The 24,173-nt window shown below is 36.8% G+C and overlaps 1 protein-coding gene across 1 annotated transcript; it reads right to left on the reverse strand.

The window, feature by feature from the left end:
- Positions 1 to 936: 936 nt before the first annotated feature.
- On the reverse strand, positions 937 to 23,018 carry LOC135248281 (germ cell-specific gene 1-like protein). Its single transcript, XM_064322743.1, has 5 exons — positions 22,730 to 23,018; positions 17,638 to 17,685; positions 13,220 to 13,372; positions 5,663 to 5,774; positions 937 to 4,339 (listed from the first exon to the last, which is right to left on the reverse strand). Exons 1-5 carry the CDS (start codon positions 23,016 to 23,018, stop codon positions 4,039 to 4,041), a joined length of 903 nt encoding a protein of 300 aa, XP_064178813.1. The 3' UTR covers positions 937 to 4,038.
- Between the last annotated feature and the right edge of the window lie 1,155 nt (positions 23,019 to 24,173).

Consider the following 24,173-nt stretch of genomic DNA (forward strand, 5'->3'; position numbering starts at 1 on the left):
ATTAAAATATCAATCATAATCTGATGACAAAGGAATTGAGACCATGCTCAGGAAATGAATCTCCCTGACCTTTGTAGGTTGTATGATTCCATCTGTAATCTGTAGCTGTGTGCCTGATATTGCAATAAGCAGAGTTGTGAACACAGTGCTTCACAGTCTGCTGGTCACAAGTTGCATCTACTGTACCTCAGAAATGACTGAACTTTAATTAGTCATGATTTCTCCTCAATTTATCAGCAAATGCTGCATGATAATTTCCCAACGAAGCTATCCAATTAATCTACTGTTTGAAATGCCACCCCTTTACGTTTCATATCACAGAATGTAATTAAACCCACATAATATGGCTGCTTAGCTGCATCTTTATTGCCTCACTCTCATGGCTAATTCTAGAGGGCATGGATTTGATTTTAGCTTGAACCTGGAACATAGTGCAAACCATCAGGCCAGTGAAATAGAATTCAGCCACTAATAATTGCTGTTTAATATACAGTAAATAACCATTATTTTATGTATATTCTCTGCTTATCTTTACACCAACTCCTCCAAAATGTGCTTATTTTGAGCAGAAACCTATCTGCTTCACTTGAGCTACAGGAGGAAAGCAATCACCTCTAATGTATTTTTAGTATCCCAGCTGCAATGGCTAAGTTACCTCTAATAAACAAAAGGAAACCAAAATTGGGAGCACAACTTTATACACAAAGAAAAAAAATTGGTTCTGAATTATACTTTTTTAAGGTTAAGGCATCTCTTATCATTGGTTCCAGTGGTGGGAACCCAAAGTACAATCCATTAAAACCAATTCAGTCAAGCCAGCAGTTATGTATGTGCAATAACACTGCTTAATCTGTTGCCAACACTGCCAACATTCAAGTACTTTCAAGAGGGAAAAACAAATGTGCCGTTTGTCAATGATTTCATGAAAGCCATTGCCATTGTTTAATGCCTTTTTATTTACAGCATATTTAACAAGGATGTTCTGACTAAAAACCGAACATTTGTTTGCTTGATAATTATATTTAAGAACCAGATAATTAAGAACACAATAAACATTGCATGAATAAAAATGAGTCCTGCATAATATATTGTTTTGCATGCTAATTGTGCTAATTGTACAAAGGATGACATATATTTTCAACCAAATTAACAATTTTATGCCATATATTTTTAACAGAGGGGCTTAAAATATAAATGTTTATTTTTAAATATGTACTTATAATAAATGCATGTTTGTGGACATGTAATTTACATATCATAAGCATGAAATAAATGATACACAGTGTCTATCAACTGAATTCTTGCAAATTCTGTCATGGAAATATATTCCAAAAATGATATCAATTATTATACAGGCACAAGTGGAGACAACAAAGCCTTATCATATGATACTGTATGGTCACTGTCATCAATATTATACACTATTCAATGCCTTTTGGATTAAACAATTGTGTTAAACTTGTCAGAAATGGGTTGAAACCAGTTGATTAAAAAAAAATATTTAAAAAAACATTTTAAATGCTCCTGATCAGTGACAGAGCTGACATGTCTTAAAAAAATGATAAAAAATAAATAAATAAACGTGAATGCTTATAACATTCACCAGCTGTGCAAAACACTTATAAAACAACTCAAGCTTAGTAATGATGAACAAATTTCTTTCACAAGCTTTTCTGGTCAAGCTGAATTTCAGATTTATCACTCTTAAGGCTGCGTCTGTGAAGTAAATAACAAGATCTACAACCGCAACATCTTGCAATCATGTACACAATGCTTTATCATTTTTATCTTTTGAGGTACTGTAGTATAAATAAAAAAGTAAATAATAGTTTGGTGTTCCACACCACATAAAAATGTACAACAATGCCAAAATGGAAGCTTTTTTGTGATAATATTTCCCTGTATGAAATGACGTTGGCAGTTTATTTCATTTGTTAAATAGGAGTTGGTGTTAAAAGAAGAGGGTTTCAACCTTTCTTAATGCCTTATTTTTCTGTGCTTTCCCTATTTTCCTCCACAATTTGGAACACCCAGTTGTATCTATATCATTGCTCATTGTTGATTACTGATTCAGGAGGCCACAGACAAGCATACGCTCTATTACAAAGCATGTGAACTCACTTGCTTGGGCTTGTACAGACATAAGTCAAAGGAAGACACTTCATATACAGCCCAGGAAGATGAACTTGAAGGTGACTGCTTTAACAGAAGGAGTCACTAGTGTGCAAAAAGACACTATCATTGTAGTTGACTAAAACCCTCCCATCCATGGGTGATGCTAGAGTGAAATGTGCACCTCCCTGGGGTTGCCAGTATTGTGAAAAACAGACCTACCTCTCAGAATGACCTACCTACACAAACTGTGAATGTGCCCACACGCTCTTAAGTTTTTTATATTGCTGTAAATCATAGTTAACATGCCACACAAAAAATATATATAAAACAAGAGTATTCCTTTATACACACCACATGTTTTTATTCCTCAAATTTGTCTTTGACCAATTAATTGTCTACTATTATGCCAAATTTACAGTATTCAATGTAATGTTTGCTAATGAACATTTAGTTTAAACTTTGGTCTCACATTTTCTTCTCCGCGATTCACATAACATTTATTGCTCAGTAACCCTAGTTTTTGTACACACACACACACGCGCGCGCGCACGCATATGCCAAGGCCCTTCGTTTTTGTTTTATATTTTACAAAAAATCTGGGAATTTATCGGTGCTAATTTTGAATATAAAATAAATAAATGATTGAAAATCAGTTGAAAAAATTGCATAATGCAAATTTCTGGGTAGAAATTGAATCATAAAAATAACAGTGCAAAGATCAGGGCAAAAATTTGATTTTCCCAAGAAATTGTCAATGTCATGTCGAATACTGTCAATAACTCATTATTTAACAGGCATCCCATAAAATAACAAGATTTATACAGTTAAATCACAGGAATATTATACTGTTTTTCCCTTTCATTAAAGGATTTCACTGACAAGATTGCTACCATTTTTTACAGGACAGTATGCTCCTCAGTCACTCTTGCTACACCTATCACAATCTATTAAACCAATCGCATTTACAATACCACAACACTAGCACAATAGCTTCAATCTGCACTGCTCTATAGTGTTATGATTAGTGTTTACACTGGCAAATTGTCTCATATTCCCTTTTGAAATATTATAAGTGACCATATAAATTTGACCTTTGAGCACTTATTCATGGTTTATCAAGATAAGATATAACATAGCTAGTGCGAGAAATCAACCCAGTGAATTTCAATAGAATGGGAGATCAGTAGTTTTTGCTCCCTGGCATGGCATCTCAAAAGGGACACTAACATGGAATGCTTGTCAATATTGTCCAAATTACATAAAAATGTAGCTCCTTGATGCAATTTAACATAAAGATAACAATAGATATTTTACTAAGGCTTAACAGCAAGTGCAGTACTGATGTTTAGTATCTCCACAACAATGAATTTAAGCCCTTAAACATACAATATATAAATTTAAAAACTATATTTAAAAAGCACACAGTATTGAAAGTGTCAGAAGCAAGTTTCAAGCTGAGTGAAATGAATTGTAGAATGAAGGAATGTTTTTTTCCAAGTGTAGAATTTGGAAACTGTTGTATGGCAGTGATATTGTTCCTTGTCAGAAAAGTCCAGTCCTGGTTCTCTTGTATGTAAATACATTTGTTTAGTTCCATAACTTACAATGTATATGTTAACCATTTGGCCTCACAAAAAATATTATCTATATTCTGAAAATGTCCAAACAGCAAATTTTTTACCTATATTTGACACTGTTAACTGAACATGTATTTATAATATTTTGTATGCACCCCATATATGTTATTAATGGCCCATGAGCACAATTTTCTACCCCTAGCAAGACATATTTCTGAAAAGAAAACGCCTGGTGCCGCCAGTAATTCTTTCGATGATGCACCTCATGGAGTCACTTCTTGTGAAATTCCCCTTCGTGTCATAGCCATGGGGTAGGTGGGTTCTGGACACGAGTATACCGGCCTTTTCAGCATTGCTCCTCTCCCAAAGACTCGGGGATCTCCCCCAGGTCTATAGAAGACGCAGGTCTGAGTGCTTTGCCCGCACCGCCTCCTTGGCTGGGGAACACCTCCACTGAGCTGGAGATGGACTGCACCGATCTGTCTCGGAAGTAGTTGAAGGTCTCCTGGTCGAGGAAAGTCTGTTCTTCACGGAGGCCTTGCTCAAACATTTTGCGCTTGTGCCTGAACTCAATGACAGTCTTTGTGTAAGAGTTAAGGGTAGTAACGGAGGCAGCCATGCAGCAAGTGAAAGAACCCCAGGCTAGACTGAGAGAGGAGAAAAGGGAGATAGAAAAGATCAGAAGAGCATGGGCCATTTACTAGATGCATCTTCCCAATGCACCACCTACCTGACTTACAACTACAGTAGATTGCAGTGAAACTTCATGGTCCTCATAAAACAGTCGGATGCGTCTTAAGACCATTTATTTATTAAAAAGCAATATACAGCTTAGTATTATATTTTAGCTAAGGGAACGCCTGCAAATGACATCTTCACCTCTATAAATCTCTGATAATGTCACAGGGTAATTGTCAACCGTTGTGGAGCGAATCAGAATATTTGGGCAGAAAGCTACTTCATTTAAAGGTATCTTCACATTTTTAAGGGGTACTGCAGCTGAAAACAAGAAATTGGCCAGGTGCTGGAGAGCAAATTAAGCAATTTGCCTGGGTGTGCTCGAGCAGGTGGCATAATTCAGCCAAAGTAAATATCACTTCCATCGCTGTCAGGACAAAATGCATTCCTTGAAGACTTTTTACCCATGTACCGAAGAAGCATAAATAAATGCATTTGCTGCAAATTGTGCAATATTCAGTCTAAGGAGGAATCTCTTTTCTGTCCAATTAAGCTATGAGAGATGAGTTTATGCCTGGGTAAAAAAAAAAAAATCAAACACGAACACAGGCAAGGTCAAGTGAAATGTATTTTTCGTTTACTTTTATTCAGCATTATAACTGGGGAGAACATTCCTTTTGAATACACCAGGTATATTGTGTTACCTGTATTTCATAATTTTATTTCAACATTTATTGTAAATAGTAGAACCATTAAAATGAAAATAGCATTAGTTCATTGTGCACAGCTTTGGTTCTTCGAGTACCACACTCCTTCTCCTCCATCACTAACATTACTCCAAACATTGACAAAAAAAGGCACAATCTTTGTAGTGCCTCCACCTTGTTTCTGTGGAAATAGTGCAGACTACAACACATGAGGAATAAGTGAAAACCATTTAACATCATTATTCTTCTTACTTGTCTTTCTCTTTTGTATGTTGTCAAATTTTACATCAAAATTGAACCTCCAAGTATATTCCTAGGGAGAGACTTCATTTTTACCGGAGTAACTGAAGTAACCAAATCCGCAACAGTAGCTGCCATACACATGAAAATACAATGAAACCCCTCCCTGCTTTAGCCATTAAAATGTCACTCATCCCACCCCCTTTATCCAAACCCCTAACCTACCACTGAACTTCATTTCCTTTGGTATAACAGTTTGCATTTGTATGTCTGTTGAATCATCACACATTTTAAAAAGCTGAGACAAACCATACAGCTAAGACTTGTTTGCATATGTATACTGACCAGAAAGACCAGCCATAATCCCAGGAGTGAGGTCTCCAGTCCTCTGGGCCCAGGCTGACAGTGACCTGAAAGACCTGGGTGTACATCATGTGTGCCACCATTCCCAGGAGTCCTGTGGAAACACACACACACACACACACACACACACACACACGCGCACACACGCAAACACAGCTGTACTTTAAAACCTTCATATGACTAATGAGTTGTGATTATGAAAGGAGAGCTGTGAACTGCACCACAAACCCAACCGGAGGAGGACAGGCGAGATGAACTCAACTCAGTCTGTTGGAAGAGATTCACTGAAGTCCCAGGGGGTTCACATGACCCCTCTGAACCCCTAAAAACCTGCCACTGATCTGTATCGTTCTTTTTTGAAAGTTTTCACACAGATTCTGTGAAACAGCTTTTAATAGAATTCTTTCTTTCAGTCTTGATCTTGTATCATTTATGCAAAACTAAAAAATGTATACTGTAGTTGGAAATATTATAGTTCACATGCATTTCCTTGTGATTTTCTAGCAAATGTATCAGCCTTTTTATAAAATTCCATAAGTACAGAATTGCTGACAAATGCAAAAACACAAACTCACCATTGCCTTCTGTATGAAAGAGCTTGATTAGCCTCAGACATCACAGTTCTATTTAGTGGTATTTCTTAATCTACAAAGCTCATCATGCTGATTAAATAAAATAAGATGAGTGATAATTTACCAAACTTCTGCAAACGCAATACAATCATACGTACATCATACATAAATACAGTCATACTTTTAAAGAAATCACGTGTGTTATTTCATATTCAGGTAGCAGAGTCTATTCCCTATTCTTCTGTAATTCAGTGCTTGAATGTAATTTTGTCAGCATGTTAATGCATCTCATAATTCATCTAAATAGTGTTTAATGGCAGATATGATTTAAATACATTTCTAGCATATCTATTTAATTATTTTAGGTGTATTTTAAATTTAATTGTCTTCTCACCAAATGATATTCTCAAGTGAACTTTGAATTGCGTTCAGTTCCTGTTACATGACATTTATAGAACAAATACCTAGTCCAGAAAACACGATATTAATTGAAACTCTTAAGTACGTAAACATGGTAAATTATACTTGCAGGTAGGTTTTTCAAAACTGTGAAACTACAGCTTGCTCAGCAACCCCATTGTGGCACTGTGCTAACTCTCACACAAGACTATGTTGTCAAGACATTCCTCTTGAACATCACATGAACCTTGGGGACAAGAGACTGCAAGAACTCAATTTTCTGCACATGAGTAAGTACATTACAACAATGATTGTGATTATGATTATGTACATATGGTTTAAATGTTCCTTGATGGTAGGTGCTGCAGTAAAAGATCATCATACTGAACAATTAAAAACAATTGAATCCCCGCAAGAATAATTATACTGCACAGGCAAGTACAATTAATTTAATTTCAATATATAATTGATTGAGTTTTGACTAAAATTGATGGATGATGATTTTCATTACACTGATTCACTAAAGTATTGTTATTCTTCATTGACTTTTGTTGATTTAAAGGGAAGATATGGGTAAGGCAAGGTCAATTTTCCTATTTTTACATTTTAAATTAGATTTACATTACATGTAGCATTTAAAAAGAATAATAAGTTTGATGGGTGCAAATGATATGCATAATTAATGCTCATGCTGGGCCTCCTTGAGTCATCAGACTAACATTAACACAGAAGTCTTCTTTGCAATAGGGCATTTTTTAGCATTGCACTCCCACTAGGCTAATTCCTATTAAATACATACAGTCTGTACACTTACAAAAACCCTTAGCATAGTAACAAAACCATCTGACTTTACAGGGTAATGCTCTCTCATAAAACCACCACCTGGTGTAGTTTCGTAATCTGTGGCAATGGGCCAGACAGGACAGAAATAAACTGGTAGAGCCCATTGTGAAACATGAGAGAAGAAATAAATGCCTGAATGATTCAATGAATATGAAGAGTAATTTGAGGGCTCTAGCCTGTAGCTCATTATAACCTTGATGTTTGCAATCACATCCTAAATAATTTCAGTTCTCCTGCCAAGTAGATTACGCAGAGTGAATAACAGAGAGAACTTATGAATAATAAATGATTTTACTATAAACATGTCAACTTCGAAATTACTATTAACAATGCTAAACAAACTCTTGGAATTGTATTTAGATAAAATATTAAGGATTAACTATGGTACACTACAATTAATATGCAATTCATTTAATACAGAAACATGAGTTATAACTCCTAAGAGGGAATATTGTGAGATATTACAAACATACAAGAACTGAACAAACGGAAGGCATTGAGTGATGTTTGGGAGTAAGAAAACTCAGAAATTAGGGAAAATTTTGGGAAAGGCAGCAGCAATGAGGTGAACACTAATAACAAACACAGTTCACAGTTCCTCGTGTTTATAAGGCTGAGATTCAGCCCTTCTGCAGTCCCTTCTCCAGATATGTCTGAGGGTGGTTCCATCTGTGTGACAAATCTACAGACCCAGAATCAGTTCTGTTTAGGGTAAAAAATATACTACATTTTTAGTGACAGCAAGTGATGACAATGCTGAAAAAACTGGGAAATTCAAATGAGAGCGCTACAATGTAACAAGAGTGCTTTCAAATGCATACTTTTGTGTGTATGTGTTGCCAAAATAAAATTAACTTATAATTGCACATGTAGAGCCATTTGTGACCTGGAATGAATTGCTTGTGTTGACTGTTGACTTGTATTGGCGGGTGCTTAGGCTGGACATGAAGAGTTTTCTTCAGAAATCTTCAGCAAGTGCTGGGCAAATAATGTGCAACAATTTACATTCCACTAGTTTGCACATATAATTAGCTTGTAGTAACTTATTACTGATTATTTAAATGCTATATATAGTCCATACGCAGGAGCTGTCGTGCGTCGAGTGCATAGATGTAGGCTACATCGGTCGATGGGATAATTTCATTGAGACTTGGCGAAACTCAAAAACTGCCATTGGATTGATAAAAGGGGTGTCGAAAGTTGCATTGTGGTAGTGAAAGCAGCAATGAACTGATAAATGTGGTGGTGATTGGAACTGCAGTGCATGTAATTCATTAAACTGCTAGTGATTAAATGAATATCAAGGCGATCAAATGCAATGATAAAATGATGTGCAAATCCTTTTAACTTGATAGCATCTTAACACTTGAATATTTAATTGTATTTTATCTGATGCAATATTGAATTAGATTAAACATTTTAATTACAATATAATCGATTCAGCATTTATTTACTTCCACCCCTCATATTCATCTTACAGTACATATCACCTCTAACAACTACCCCAGTTACTGGCATACATGATTGGCTTACTTCTGACTAGATACAATACACATTTATCATAATTACAGGCATTATGAATAATGTGGGGGTTATTAAAATTTTGCACTTCATATTTGTTATTGCATTACACTGTACAAGGATAATACATTCACAAATGAGAACATCAATCAGATATCATACATTTTGTTTTACTTATCATAATTGATGTGAATCTACAGTACTATATGCACAGAAGTATCAATCATAATATCTACCTGCAAAGATCACAGGCAACTCAGAATACTGTATATTAACTGACAACCACTCAATTATAATTAGTCTGCTCAGCACTGAGGCAGACAAATTAATTTACCCTCTGAAAAAATATATTCATTTAAAGGTACCATTTAAACCTATTTTTCTTCAAACAGTCTACCTTTATCAGTGTAATAAATTGACTGTTGTAGACAGGTCTATAACTGGACATACTCAACTGAAATGCAGGCGTACTGTTGCAGGCTAGTATTTTGTGTATAGCCAGTCTGCTTCACTAAAATAAAACTGCATTAAACCTGACTGGAAGGGCTTGCAAATCACATTTTTATGATGGAAATTAAGGGCTAAGCAAAAGTGACTCAGTACCACTTAACACCAACTGTATTTCACCTTTTTAAATCTAGGTATTAAAAATTCAATACCTATGCCACCTTAAGAAAATGTTTCACTAAAACATGCAGCAATCCTGAATGCAGTGTTCTGGTTGACATTCTGTCCCTTTGTTTATACCTGAGTTAATGGAGCATATGTGAGTTATGAGCTTCATGCCAAATTAATCCCATATTCATTTTTTTCCATGTATTTACCAAGGTAACTCCTCATTTAAAAAAATATAGCCCACAAAATAGACCCTCTGCCTTTTGACTCACAGCCCTGAGACACATTCATTTGTGGAAGGCTCCTGTGCTGCTCAGTGTCATTGGACAGTCACTGGGGAAATGAAGCTGAGAAGTTTTTTTTTTTCTCAACACAAATTGAGATAACCTGATTTAGCTCTATATCGCTACTTTATATTGCCATGTTGTAATCAGCTTATTTCTGTTTTAGAACATAACTGCTTAAAATAAAAAATAAAAACATATTAACACATTTTTAAATGACCTCTTTTAAAGAAAAAAGTTATCAAACACCCATATCCCCTGTGTGAAAACCTAGCTTCTCCCTTAAAGGTAGCTGGTTCTAACACCATTAGCAGCAATAACTGCAACCAAACATTTCCTATAATTTGATATCAGTTTTTCACAATGTGGAGGAATTTAAGCTCACTTTTCTTGGTAGAACTGCTTTAATTCAGAAAAAATTGGTAGGTTTTAGAGCATGAACTGCTTGTTGCAGGTCTTGCCGCAGCGACTCTATTGGGTTCAAATCAGGACTTTAACAAAGCCACTCCAAAACATTTTACTTTCTTTTCAGGCAATCAGATGTGGACTTGCCTTTGTGTTTTGGATCATTGTCTTTCTGTATAACCCAATTGTGCTCCAGCCCATGAACAGATGACTGGATGTTCTCCATAAGAATTTTCTTGTTTGGAGCAGAATTCATGGTTCCTTCAATAATGGCAAATCGTTCTGGTCCCAAGGATGCAAAACATCCCCAAAACATCACACTAACACCAGCATGTTTGACTGTTGGTACAGGAATATGTTATTACTATGAAATGCTGTATTTGCTTTACGCCAGATATAGTGGGGCTTGTGTCATTCAAAAAGTTCCACTTTTGACTCATCTGTCCATAGAACATTATCCCAAAAGGCTTGGGGATCATCCCGATACTTTTCTGCAAATGTGAGAAAAGCATTGATGTTTCTCTTGGTTAACTGTGGTTTCCATGAATCACATTTATGCCCAGTCACTTTTTTTATTGTGGAGTCATGAAGAATGACCTTAGATGAGGCTAGAGATGCCTGTAGTTTTTTGGATGTTCTTCTGGAAACTTTTGTGAATTCCTGGATGAATTGTTGCTGCGCCCTTAGAGACATTTTGGCAGGCTACTCCTGGGAAGATCACCACTGTTTCAAGCGTTCTCCATTTGGAGATAATGGCTCTCACTGTCATTTGGTGGAGTCCCAGAGCATTAGAAATGATTTTGTAACCCTTCCCAGATGGATATATTTCAACTTTTTTTTTAATTTTTATTTCCTCTGGAATTTCCTTTGATCCCAGGACTGGCTACAATCAAGCCTGGCTGATTTCAATCAGCTGAATCTAATTAGCAAAAAAGGGGGCAATTACTTTTTCACATGGGCGTTTGGTAACTATTTTCATTAAATAAATAAATAAAATAATTTAAAAAATGTGTTTTGCGTTTACTCAGTCCCTCTGTCTAATATTACAAACCATTCAGTGCGACAATAGTAATAGAGAAAGGAGGCAATCCTTTTTCATGGCACTGTATAAGAAAGATGATGTGCACTAAGTAAAAGATACTGTACAATAACTACAAGTTCCCAAGTAATTTCATTTGCTCACTGATACTGTGCATGTATGCATTACAAAGCTAAACATACAATTTGTAGCACAGTAAACACGGTACATCCCCTGACATTTCAAAAGCAAATGACCACACTGAGGCAAACATTGTGCCAAACAGCAAATCAGCCTAGAGTAATCACTTATGAATTGTTTATTTACACCAGTTAAAGACTGTTGCACAAATTTGTATAAGTCAATCCTCTGCTACCCCATTCTCTCCATTTTTTAATAACCATAACAACTGCATAAATGTTCAAAATTGAACATATTGCATATCTGAAATGCATACATCTAAATGATGGGATTAGCATAAATAATGTGTCAGTGGAGTAACTGGGCACAAGACTTGTTCTACAATTAAATGACAGCATGTTTAAATAACAAATGGTTCGTAGCCATTTCTAAATACAGCATAATCACTATAATCCATGACATCACAAATAGTAACTGTTACGAATTTCTGTCTGGTTTCTGAAGGCACCAGATTAACTTCTCAATAAGAATTTTCTGTTTCCGTCGGTTTCGTGTCCTCAAATAGCACTTTCTCCAGCTAAATTTGTTTAGAGAATTTTATTTATAATAAAAAAGAAAGGAAGGAGAGCACATCTTATAAAATATGAAGGATGGGCTCAAAGACAATCTTTGATGCACTTTTTATAAGATGGTTTTGAAAACATGCCTCCTTGAGCTTCATCTAAAATGAGAGCTGCTGGTGGGATGTCAAGGAACTGCTTGCACTGGAATTAAAGAGCATTAAAGGCAAAAAGAACAGTGCTGTGGCATAGTAGACAAATCAAATAATCACAGCTGAAAACTAGCTGCAGTTCTAGCTGACAGCTCGGCTTTAGTAATGTTAGTCTACAGCTATAGCTGAAAGAAGCTCCTGCTGCAACATAAGATTGGATAACAAAAATAAGTGTTTCTTTTCAGTCCACCACTGTATTTTACATACTGAAACAATACAGCTAATATTGTACTATTACATTATGACAGCAATGGGGAAATGTCAATTTATAATTGATCTTTAATATAGACCTCAGATGATATTAATAAACATTTTTATTACTAACAAAAATAATTTGTTTTTGTTATTCACTTAATATTTAAGAGCATTTGTTACACATTAAGCCCAGGATTTATACATCCCTAATTGTAGTTTTCAGTGTAATTATAATGAGACAGCAACATGTTAGGAATGTGTAGAAATAAAGTTAAGTCTGTTCTTATTGCTGGTCTCTCCGGAATTTATTTTATCTAGCACTTTGGATATAACTGACAATACACAATTTGACAATAACTCATTGATGGAAATATTTGGTTTTAAATACCCATTTAATATTAGACTGCCAAGCATCTCACAATGCCCAGTAAAATGCACCTATTCAAAGAAAACCCACTGTAGTGGCATTTCTAAAACACTGCACACGTGTTAACACCAGGTAAACATGTTGCTAAACTCTGCATGGTGTACATCAATAACAAATAACACTATAGCTCATTAACACTGATATGTTGCTGTCCATGAATAAATAGCTCATATTTGCCTTTATTTGAAAATATCAGCTAAGGTCTGAGTGCTAGGTTTCGGGCAATAATCACAAAATACAATCCCATGGCAAATAATACACTGAGAATCTTGTGTTATCCACATATTTATAACAGAATTCACCAAAAAAAAAAAAAATTGATCTGTATGGAATATGCAGGGACATACCTGAGAGAACAGTGAAAACAGCAGCAAAGGCATTCAGCTTGAGTCCATCGATCACATTGCTGGAGTGAAAGAGTTCTAGGCACATGAGACTGAAGCCAACGACCAGTAGCATGATGTATAGCACTTCAGAAACCACTGACAGCCAAAGGACACCTGCAGCACGAGACAGGCACATCAGTTAGCATCAGCTTTCAAGAGTCATATTTCAGTCCTTTCAGAGCCATTAGTGTGGTCATGGAGGGAGGCGTAAATGCAATAATTCTCCTAGCCAACCGAGTCCCATGATTAGTCCAAAGACATTGCACTGTGTGCATGCTGACTCAGAAGGACAAGCGTGTCACGTTTTCTGCAGGAGAGCAGGGTTTAATAGTGAAACAGCATGGCAGTGCTCGCTCTGGGGGAGGGAATCAGGGCAATCCAGGGCCATGCCAGCTGGTTAAGCAGACATATGCACTTGGGTTGCATGACCTATTCTATTCAAGGGTGTAAAAGTGTGCTTCTTTTCGCAGTAGGTGTCTGAGACAAGGATCGTCCCATGCTGAGAGCCAAGGAGACAGCGAGGGAAATTTATTTATTTATTTGTTTATTTATTTATTTAAATAAAGCCCTGCTGAAAAGCTTTCATTTCTGGTTTATTTTTATTGTGCTGTTGTAGTTCATTATTTTAACCAGGATCTTGTGAGGATGAATTGTCTTATGTTCTCAACAGTAATAAATACACTGGTGAAAACCATGATTAATCTCTTCTCCTGCTATTCTGGCCCTCCCTGCAGTGAGTCACAGCTGGTGACAAACAATTTACACTTTGAACACGTTGTTCTCTTTGGTGCACCCTCCAGAAATTAAAGCTTGAAAAAAAGTCTTGTTTCAAGGAAACTTTTCTATGATGTAAAAACACTGTGGTTTTGTTCATCTGTTTGACTAAAACATGATTTTCTTTTTTCCTTGCTGACATTCATCATTTTCCCACTCAATTCTAATAAATTGCATTAACTGAGAAAACAGTAAGATGAGAAAGGTGCCAAAAAAAGAACAGAACACACAGATTACTATCATTTCAATGGTCCATTTTAATTCTCATAATAAAAATAATTTAAAAAAATAATAATTACAAGTATACATTATGTCAGAAATATGCACAAAATAAAATTATGCAATTGTACCTCAGTGTAGTTTTCACAATGTTTTAAGGACTCTCATCTGATTGGATGCGTCACGGTGAAGAGACGACCAGAGGGTGCCCTCTACCCTTGACAAGCGTTTCGGTCCCGTTGTGTATTCCCTGATAACCTTTAACTATTGTATTAGTGACTCTTGGTTGCTGAAGGTGTTTGTCTCGGTGGCTTTATTCACCTGGTATCTTAGTATTTAAACCTCCCGTGTTTCATGTCTCTTCGCTTGGTCTTTGTGTTTGTCTTGCTGTGTCTTCTCGCGTTGCTTCTCCTGTGAATTTTACCATTATGTCTAGTCTCTAGTAACATCTCATGTTATTCCCTGGTTGTTATTTTATTTTTGCTGAGTTCCTCAGGGACGACCTGTGGATTTTATTACTGGTTCTGCTCTGTGCTTGTTTCTGACCTGGCATTTCCTATGATGGGATGAGAAATTCCAAAATATGTCTATTTTGTCTTAAAATAAAATCAAAAAATTTTTAAGACCAGAAATATCTGAAAATGCAGCTGCACCTTGGGCCCTTCTCGATGATTAACAGCTCAGAAGACTCATAAAATAAAGAAATATGTTCAAATAATACATCAGCCATTCATAAATACTATACTGCTGACACAATCGTGGGATGGCAGCAGCTGCTACGGATGTTCCACGTGTGTCATTAATTGACAAAATCATTGATATGTCACTGGATAGTTCACTGAGTGAACACGTGATTTGTGTCTGACAATGTTGCACCTGTAGTAAACGATCCTACAAAGGGTTCTTCCGTAAAACAACACATAATTTCTTCTCTTCCAGCAGCCAAAGCAGTCCAACAACCTTCAGCACCACAGCCCACTTCATTGGTGACGCACGGAAAAATTCCAGCATCACTGTATTCATTCATGTATAGCACATCTCAGCTTTCATTTTCATCCCAGTATTAAGCCTTTCAGCACCTTAACCAAACCTACCAAGTTACTCAAACATACAAAGCACTGTCTATAAGTCATTAATTCTAAATTGCAAAATATAGGCCTGCCATTAAAGTACTGATATCAGACTTAGGCCAAGCTAAAATATACAATATTGGCTATCTTAGCTCAGACAAATTAAACAAGCTGTATTCCAAAGAAATGCTACCTAATGTTTCCTAAATTATTTCAAGAGACTTGGCCCTGTGTTTATTCATCACACTACCTGGTCTTTCAAACTTTGTGTCACATCAAACCACAGGTGGCCTAATATGTTTGACCTGTACTATACATATAATGTAACATAAATTGCATAACATTTCCCCTTATTGTTTACATGGCAGACCACTGTGATTTAATGACAGCCACATCAACATGACCGGAACAAATATATGTTATTGCATCATGTCTTCTCCTTTTGGGGAAATCTGTTGTCAAAAAATCATCGGAAAATAAAATGAACAATTCTGAAGTCTCAAAAGCTGCAAGAGCTACAGCCTTAAACTTTTGTTATTTGATTGTATTCAAACTTGGAATCACCCATGTTTGTCCATGTATGATAGTAATGGCTAGATGTGTTTGTGCTTTAATTATTATTATTCATTTTTCATATTATAAAAGGATACCGCGACTGGGCAACAATTCATGGGGCATTTAATTGGTTCACAAAAATGAGATGAGTCACTACTGCAAGTTTGAAAATGCACAACAGATGCACAATAGCAGCTGTTTGAGAATATTTAAACAGGGGAAGAATGATGCAGCCATTCTTAATTTAGTTCTTATAGCTCAGTGGCTGGTTCACCTTAGACTGTAATAAGTATATACAAAGGTCTTGCTAGACTGCTGATGGTACTGTACAAGTATCATCAGACGCCACTCAATCTTTTATACATGCAGCTACTTTTCCAGCAGCTGAATTTCTGTATTCATGTAGGTCTGCTCAGGATGTTTATAGCTAGAGCAGACCCCAGGAATAGAAGGCAGAGGAATTCTACCATCTCTCAAGTCTCAACAAGCTCACATGTTTCTCTGTGTTCCTCTGCAAGGCTAAGTCAATATGGACATTAAAGTTTATGGCAGGAGCTATCCTGGAGTCCATGTTAGCACACACACACTCATGCTCAGATGAAGCCGCAGTGCCTTTGATGAGCATTTGTCCAGCAATGACAGCATTAATGCAAGGTCGCCTTCTGTAATAATGGCACTGGTTGCCTTCATCTTGTTGCTAACTGTACATTCAGTCATTTTATAGTGTACCTTCTAAAGGTTGCCATTGCTCTTGTTCTAAATTTCTATCTGCCCATGGTTCTCCAGCCATATTCTTTATAGGCACAGACAGCCAACATCAGGCTGAAATAGCAACTAATTCCCAGTGAGGGGCCTTACTGAAGAGCTGCCCTTCACACCCTTCAGAGATTCCCCCTGAGCACCTGGCCAGTGTGTGTGTTTTCCATCTGCATTGCATCAGGTGAGTTTCTTTATCTGTCTCACATCACCCCCAGGGGGCTGGCCCTGAGACAGGCTGTCCCGTTGGGGCTCCTGTTCCCAGTCATACGGTGCAGCAATGCTGAAAATGTTACATTTGTTATTTCTGTAAGCAGGGCTGCTGGGTGCAATTTCCAGTCCTGGGACAAAATCATATCATTATATTATTGCTGGGCCCGGGACAATAATATTTCACAGACCATTGGCCCATTTCCCCCCCCCCCCTCGACCCTGTCGTCCAATACCTGGGACAACATATCCGCTTGTCCCACAAAACAGCGGCCCTGCCTCTACGTGTTTTACAGGGCCCCCACAATACGATATATTGCCCCCCAGACATGGCTGTATAACATCACATGACATCAGCAAGGAAACCTTGGTTCCTGAGAGAGGGATCTGAGCTAAGGTATCTTGTCCTTGTGGAATTTTTTTTTTTGATGGAGTACAACTACACGTTATGGACTGACCACATCTCAGTGCCACGTACAGTCATACATTGATTAGACTGGCAGACTGATGACTGATTGTGAGGCTCGAAGCTTATAATTAATCCTTTTTTTACGAAACGTAAATTAGTAGAAAACTAATTAGGCAGCAAGCGCCTGAAATCAAGCAGGTACAATTATCCTTGAGTGTACACAACACAGCTGTCTCCGGCAGCAAGCAAGCCTTCTGGTCCAGGTGAGCAGTTAATATACGGCTGGTCTGCTCGCTGACAGAGATAACAAATCTGTTCTTTGCCCAACGCCCAGCATTCATAGTCAGACAAGCCTGATAGCTGACTTAATGGTAATCATTACTCACCCCTCTCTGATGCTGGGGCCAGATCAATAAAGCTCCTGCATTTCTCACCTGCAAAGACACAAAGATACCACAATATATAGATATGTGCACATAGTTTAGCTGGCATAAGGACAAACACACACTTGCCACTGAGGGCATCTGGTTAGGATCCAGTATAGGGATTAAACTTTGAGAGGCTTGATAGTGAGCACCTGGCTGTACTGGTCATAGATTAAAAATAAAAACCGAAGTGCAGTAATGGTGCAGTATATACTTGCATGGTGTTGCCTGGGTTCCAGACTGTATTGCGTATGATTGCTTTGTTAGCAAAAAAAAGCGAGTTATTTCTGTTCAATGATGTTAGAATGACGTGCCTACGTGCAATACATCATGAGCCTGCCAGTAGAAATGATCCATCGCAATTCCAGATAGATACGATGTCAATGAATTCACATTACTTTTTAAAATTAGCCTTTGGTAAACCTTACAACAGCCTTACTTTTTGTACTACTTCAATTTATTGTACTAGTATATCAAAAGGCAACACTACAATTCTGCTGTCCAACTCAAATCAGCTCAGAGGAAGCCTTGTTTGTGCCTGTAAGTTGACATCTGTGATGTGAAGTGTGATTTGGACTGGGGTAGGACAAATCTGGAAATTAGTTGCGGTTTCAGTGGAGGCCCCGGGGTCAACACTCCAGTTGGCTCAGCAAAAAAAACGACATTGACGGAAATGGGTAGAAATGCATTGCGATACTGACTAACCATAGTTCTGCCAGCCCAGCAGACCCTAATGCCTGAACAAGGCCTTCCATTTCTCAGTCGCTGTGCGTTCTCACACAGCGCAGCACCAGTCAAAACAAGGATCAAATCTGCTGGAGTACAGTGTACCACAGATGACTGGGTAGAACACCTACCATAAATCAAAACCTGGCAAACGTGGACAGCAACCCTTCCTGTCATAATTTTCTGTCTGCCCTGCTCTTTGTAGAAACTGTCCCGTCTAAGGTGCTGAAATCTTAGGGTTCAGGTTACAGAAAATAATTTTCTAAAAATTTTCTCTTTCCAACAAAAACAGGAAATCTTCAGGACAGTGACAAGTCTGTGTTGTCCTCTGACAGCAGTTGTTACAAAAAGTTAAATGTTATTTCCAGGGCAATTAGTAAGAAAACATAAATGAAGTAAAAAAATAAAAATAAAAAATAAAAATTTTCCCCAAACAATTAGAACTATGGGAATATGGAAAAAATCAGGGGAAGAATGGGGTAAAATGTTAGTATCTGAGCTGATTTTGATTATTGTTATTATTTTAGATTTATTTTAACATTTGCTGAATTTTTAAAGAAAAAAGAAAAAAAAAGCTGGTTACAATTCCTTCAGAAACTTATTTTTGAGAAAAATCTAAAATAAGAACATAACATTAGTGATTTTTCATTGTACATATCGGCCACATGTACAGAAATGATGGTTAAAAACATTCATTTTGATTCAGTGTGCATCATTTTAGCAGTTATGCCGCAAAAAGCACAACCAAAGTAAATTAAATTCAAATTAATGTGATGTATACAGTTAAATGCAGTAAAGTACATGGAAAAGTACAATTGTAAACAATTTTATGGGTCAAGGTCAAGGTAAGGCAGACTGGCAACTAAGGCAACATTTTCTGTTAAGTATACATAAAACCTGCAAGGGAATATGGTCATTGGTATCCACTTGGTTTTGGGAAGCTAATTTAATTTGTGACTGACTATAATTAAAGAGCAGCGGGCCTTGCACACCATCAATGCTTTTGATACATTGCACAGTGTATAGTGTTAGCATTTTACAAGTAAATATGCTAATAATTCCATGAACAGATCTTCTTCTTCTTCTTCTCCTTCAATACACTCAGGTAATAGCATGTCCAAGGGTAAAATTTGCATTTCCGTAAATATTTACCTGTGGTGAGACCATAAATTTACTAACTACATGTCAAAACGATTCAGTCAACAGCAGGTCTTCAGATGTCCATTTTCAGTCAAATGGAATCATGGTTTAAACACATTAAAGATTCTATTTCAGTGTTTTAAGAAACATAGTGAAAATAATACCAATATAACCAGTTAGAACCAAAAGATCAAAATGTCTAAAATCTAGCCGTACACACAATTAGAATGAAGGAATACAGTTACAAATTAGAAATGTGTACTATTGTTACCTGCACAAGCCACAAAATGAGAAGGAAAAAAAATTGAAAGAGAACACAAATGTTGTACACAAATAAAATGTTAGCTTTCTTAAAATGTACATATTGCTCACCACTGTATTTTTGATGCAATGTTTAAAATGGAAATAATTACATAAAAAACAGAAACTTTAATTTGCAATTTCAATCTACAGGGCCTCACTGGAAAGTGTGATCATTATCAGGAAGAAACCTAGTCTACTTCAAAACATGTGGATTGCCAGTTTCAATAATTATTATGGTATACTAAAAAAGAAGAAAAAATCAACACAAAAGAAAAAACCACAAATGGAGGCAAAATGTTAAGAAATTCAATAGACAGTCAGACCACTGGGACTAGGGGCAATGATATCTTTTGGATGAAACAGAATTAATTGTGGCTGCAAGTTATACTAATCTGCAACATTTAATTACGGCAACATAATACATTTCTTTCTCTTCCGAAAAAAGTGTTTTTTCCATACTATTTAATTAAACAGTGTCCCACAGCATTAATTATGTGTCATTATCATTAGCATTGTTAACCACTGTGCAGTAAGAGCAATCAGAGCACTAATTGCACAGTTGGTGTCATAGTCACTTTCAGTTTGAGCAATGTTGTCTGTCAAAAGTAAAGCGTGAACTTATTTGGATGTCAAAATGATATTCATATTAAAAGTCCTGTTTGTCAGTGACCTCTGAGTATTGCCCCAAAAATGCAGATTCCAACTACCTCCTTTCCAGATGCCTTTTAACACATTGTGTATCTGTCAGTGCATAGCCAGTTGGATTTGTCATAAATCTAATGATTAAGCAGGTGGAACAAGGGTGATAACATCTGCTTTGAAGAAAAACTCATGAAGTCTTCTTATATAATTCTTATCAAGTTGTGGTCTCTCCCAGCTATCCCCGTCCCCTCCCTCCCCAACCCCCTAGCTCAGTGGTGTCAAACTCGTGCCATGGAGGGCCGTGTGTATGCAGGTTTTCATTCCAACCAATTAATGCTGCCTTAATTGAGTCCAATTACTCATTCAGCTATATGCGTTTAACTGCATTGAAGCACAGAATATAAGAAAATTTTTATTTAGACAATGCGGGTCACCATAGACGTCGGGTCACCATTGTGCACAAACCTGCATCTCTAATTCAGCAAATAATTTAACTAATTATATAATCAAGATCTGAGGCTGGAATGAAAACCTGCATACACACGGCCCTCCATGGCACGAGTTTGACACCACTGCCCTAGCTGGTAAACGAAATGGTATGGTCTTCATTTAAGCCATTTTTATGAATGGATAAACAGAATACAATGTTGATGCCTTCTTCGCCTCCCTACAACACATCTATTGGACAAGTTTATTCAACTTGAATCTTGCTTTGGATTAATCTGAACCACTGCCTAGACTAAATCTTCTAAATCCATTCTCTACAACTGAGAAAAAAGGAGGTGCTGCACATTGGTGACATTATTTTTTGGGGTATGGTTTTGCATTCTGTCTTTGGGAAGGCTGAATTACTATATTGAATATATAAAATATTGTTTTCAGCTGGAGTTTCCCTTTAACGTTGCACAGCCCTTGTACTTTCCTAAAAATAAAAAGCTAAACTCAACTCATTTCTGAAAAGTCAACTACTTCATCTTTACACCCATTGTAATGAATACCTCAACATGATGAAAACATTGTTACTATAGATACTATTTAAATAGTTATAAAAGGCATAATATTCAGGTTACAATTATTATTTTTTTGCATACATAATCATCGTACTGCTGAATATGTTTTCGTTCTGTTTGCAAACATCCACTGTGATATAACATGACTCACCCTCTTGCCAGAATGTGGGCTGTCAACTTGTTTGACAATATTAACATCTAGTGAAGTTTAAGGATCACAAAGTGGGCAATAACCCATATAACCCTGGGAGACAGAAGGTGTACAGTATATGGCCTCCTGCCTTTGCCTTTCTTTGGCTTGCATGACTGAGCTCTCCACTCCACCCTGAACTTACTCAGAGCTGTCCAATCTTTCATACCAGGGATAATAAACTCATTTCTCAGAAGCTTTCTGTGACTAGGGGGCTAGTAAATCAAAGGAGTGTAGTTTGTAGTTTGGCATTAACATCAAATTCTCATAACTTAGAAATAAGCATTTTCACTGTATTCTTCATTGCATTTGGCATGTCAGGACAAGAGCTGATCTCAATTGTAGACTAACAGGAAATTGGTCGTACATAATTGCTAACAATCGCCAAAGGCAAAACTTCTCTCACTACGGTTTAGGTCTGTAATCTATGGTGAAAGCAGAACCTTATACACAGATACAATCCATTGAACTAGGATTATATATACACACACACACACACATTGCGTGTGATGACGAAACATGTCCGTTTCGCATAGATCTGAATACTATGCTGGAATTAAATTTGAACTTTGGCCCACTCTGGTCTCACCGAAAGCAGAGATCTTGACTGTAGGACGAAGCAAAGAAGCTAAGATTTAAAATAAACAAATTGTTTCTAGTGTTTCAGCCGTCGATTCAAACGAAGATTAAATACAGTTGCTGATCCCGAACACAATTATAACCGTTTTGCGAATTGCCAGGCCTAACATGGAATCTAAACACTGAAGTAACATAGGAATAGACCTAAACGCGAACAGTTCCAATGAACAGAAATAGGCTACTAAAAGACAGCAGTAGTTAGTAACAAATTACAAACACACAGATAACTTAACCGACCACACCAAGATAAAGAGAAACCGATGTAAAACGATCACCTATATTTCATCTACTGCGTATTTGAAGTTAGCAATGCATATTTCAAAATAAACTAAAAATTCTTTCTGAAGTAGGCACGATGCACATAACAGTAAGTTCTTCACAGAAGGCTGTAATTGATTCGTACCTGCTCCGCTGATGTTTTCTTCGCAAGAGTACCAAATTCCAGTATGGAAATGCCTGAACAGGAACCTGTCATCCCCAGTCTCCCAGCTGTAATGGACTTTGCTCTGGTCCGTCTCGTTCACCCCATAGTTTATGCAGTTGTGCAGCCGATCTTTGCTGCAATTCGGTTTGGGAACTCGCTGGGTGCCCTCGCACCAGTAAGTAGTAATAAACGCCGTTGTGGAGAATAAGAGAGCAATGAGATTTAAACCAACGGAGAGCAGCGCTCGGCATTTTCGAGTTGTCTTCATTGTCTAAAAGTCCGGAATTAAACAGTGAAGTAAGTTCATCAATGCAATTTTAAATGACAGTAATATAATAACACACGAAGTTAAAATAGAACAGCTGTAGGGAGTACTCACTATTGATGCAGAAATTGATGCAAATGATGCAGAAATTGTGAGAAACTTGAGCATAATATGCTTGCGGTAACTTACAAATATGTGTTGAGCACTCCAAACATTGGATGCGAAAGTCCGACCGTAAGGATGCAACAGCGGAAGCTTAAGATGAACATTTTATTTGTAGTGTTCCTTGGGTCTTTTTTTCCCAGAGATAAATGAAAAAGTCTTGAAGACGAGCATGTAAATTCGCATCCCCTCCTCCTTGTCAAGGTGACAGGATAGGAAGTCTCGATTCCCTGTAAACCACTTCTCCTTATCAAGTCTCTCTCTCTCTCTCTCTCTCTCTCTCTCTCTCTCTCTCTCTCTCTCTCTCTCTCTCTCTCTCTCTCTCTGAATTGTTCACTTGGGTTCTTGATATATTTCTAGCTTATCTGCGCATACTGCTATTTAAAAAAGTAATTGAAATAATCAGTAATATGTCGTTACATAAATCTACTTGAGAAATGTTATTTAATGCATTAATGCATAATAATAATAATAATAATAATTGGCATCGTCATCATCATCTCATAATTTTAATCATAAATAGGATATAGTGTATAGAGCTTGCAAATGCAAGATGTAACAGTGGGGGGCATGGTTTTCCACAGATGAACCTGTAGAAATAATGTGATAACTTAGACAGTTAAGCAGAAATTTTATGAATACCCTGTCATTGGTGGAAAGTTAGCTGCCACTAAATTAAGCAAACTGAAGTTTCAGTTTATTATTTTGAATCATACCAAATAAGTCTTAACATATCACAATAGTATATAGAGTAAATGCACATCATTCTCTGCATATTTATGAATGATGAATCATTGAAGGGTTTCATCAGATTGATTGAAATTTATATATTGGACAGCATATCATTTTGTCAGAAACACAGATTTATGAGCTTGATGGGAAATAAAACGTGTCACAACAAGAAAAAGATGATTTCATAACCAGACACAGAGCTAACATCACACACACACACGCACACACACATCCAAAAAGGTGACATAGTCAGATATACGTAAA

This window comes from Anguilla rostrata, chromosome 2 (assembly GCF_018555375.3).
Source record: "Anguilla rostrata isolate EN2019 chromosome 2, ASM1855537v3, whole genome shotgun sequence".
NCBI lineage: Eukaryota > Metazoa > Chordata > Actinopteri > Anguilliformes > Anguillidae > Anguilla > Anguilla rostrata.

What these genes read in the sequence shown, in the direction of transcription:
- LOC135248281 (XM_064322743.1), bottom strand. Translation starts at nt 23,018, where the DNA reads ATGAAGACAACTCGAAAATGCCGAGCGCTGCTCTCCGTTGGTTTAAAT. An exon ending in GGCCCCAGCATCAGAGAGGG is followed by an intron (nt 13,373 to 17,637) that starts GTGAGTAATGAT and finishes CTCGTGCTGCAG; the next exon opens with GTGTCCTTTGGCTGTCAGTG. An exon ending in TGTTTTCACTGTTCTCTCAG is followed by an intron (nt 5,775 to 13,219) that starts GTATGTCCCTGC and finishes GTGTTTCCACAG; the next exon opens with GACTCCTGGGAATGGTGGCA.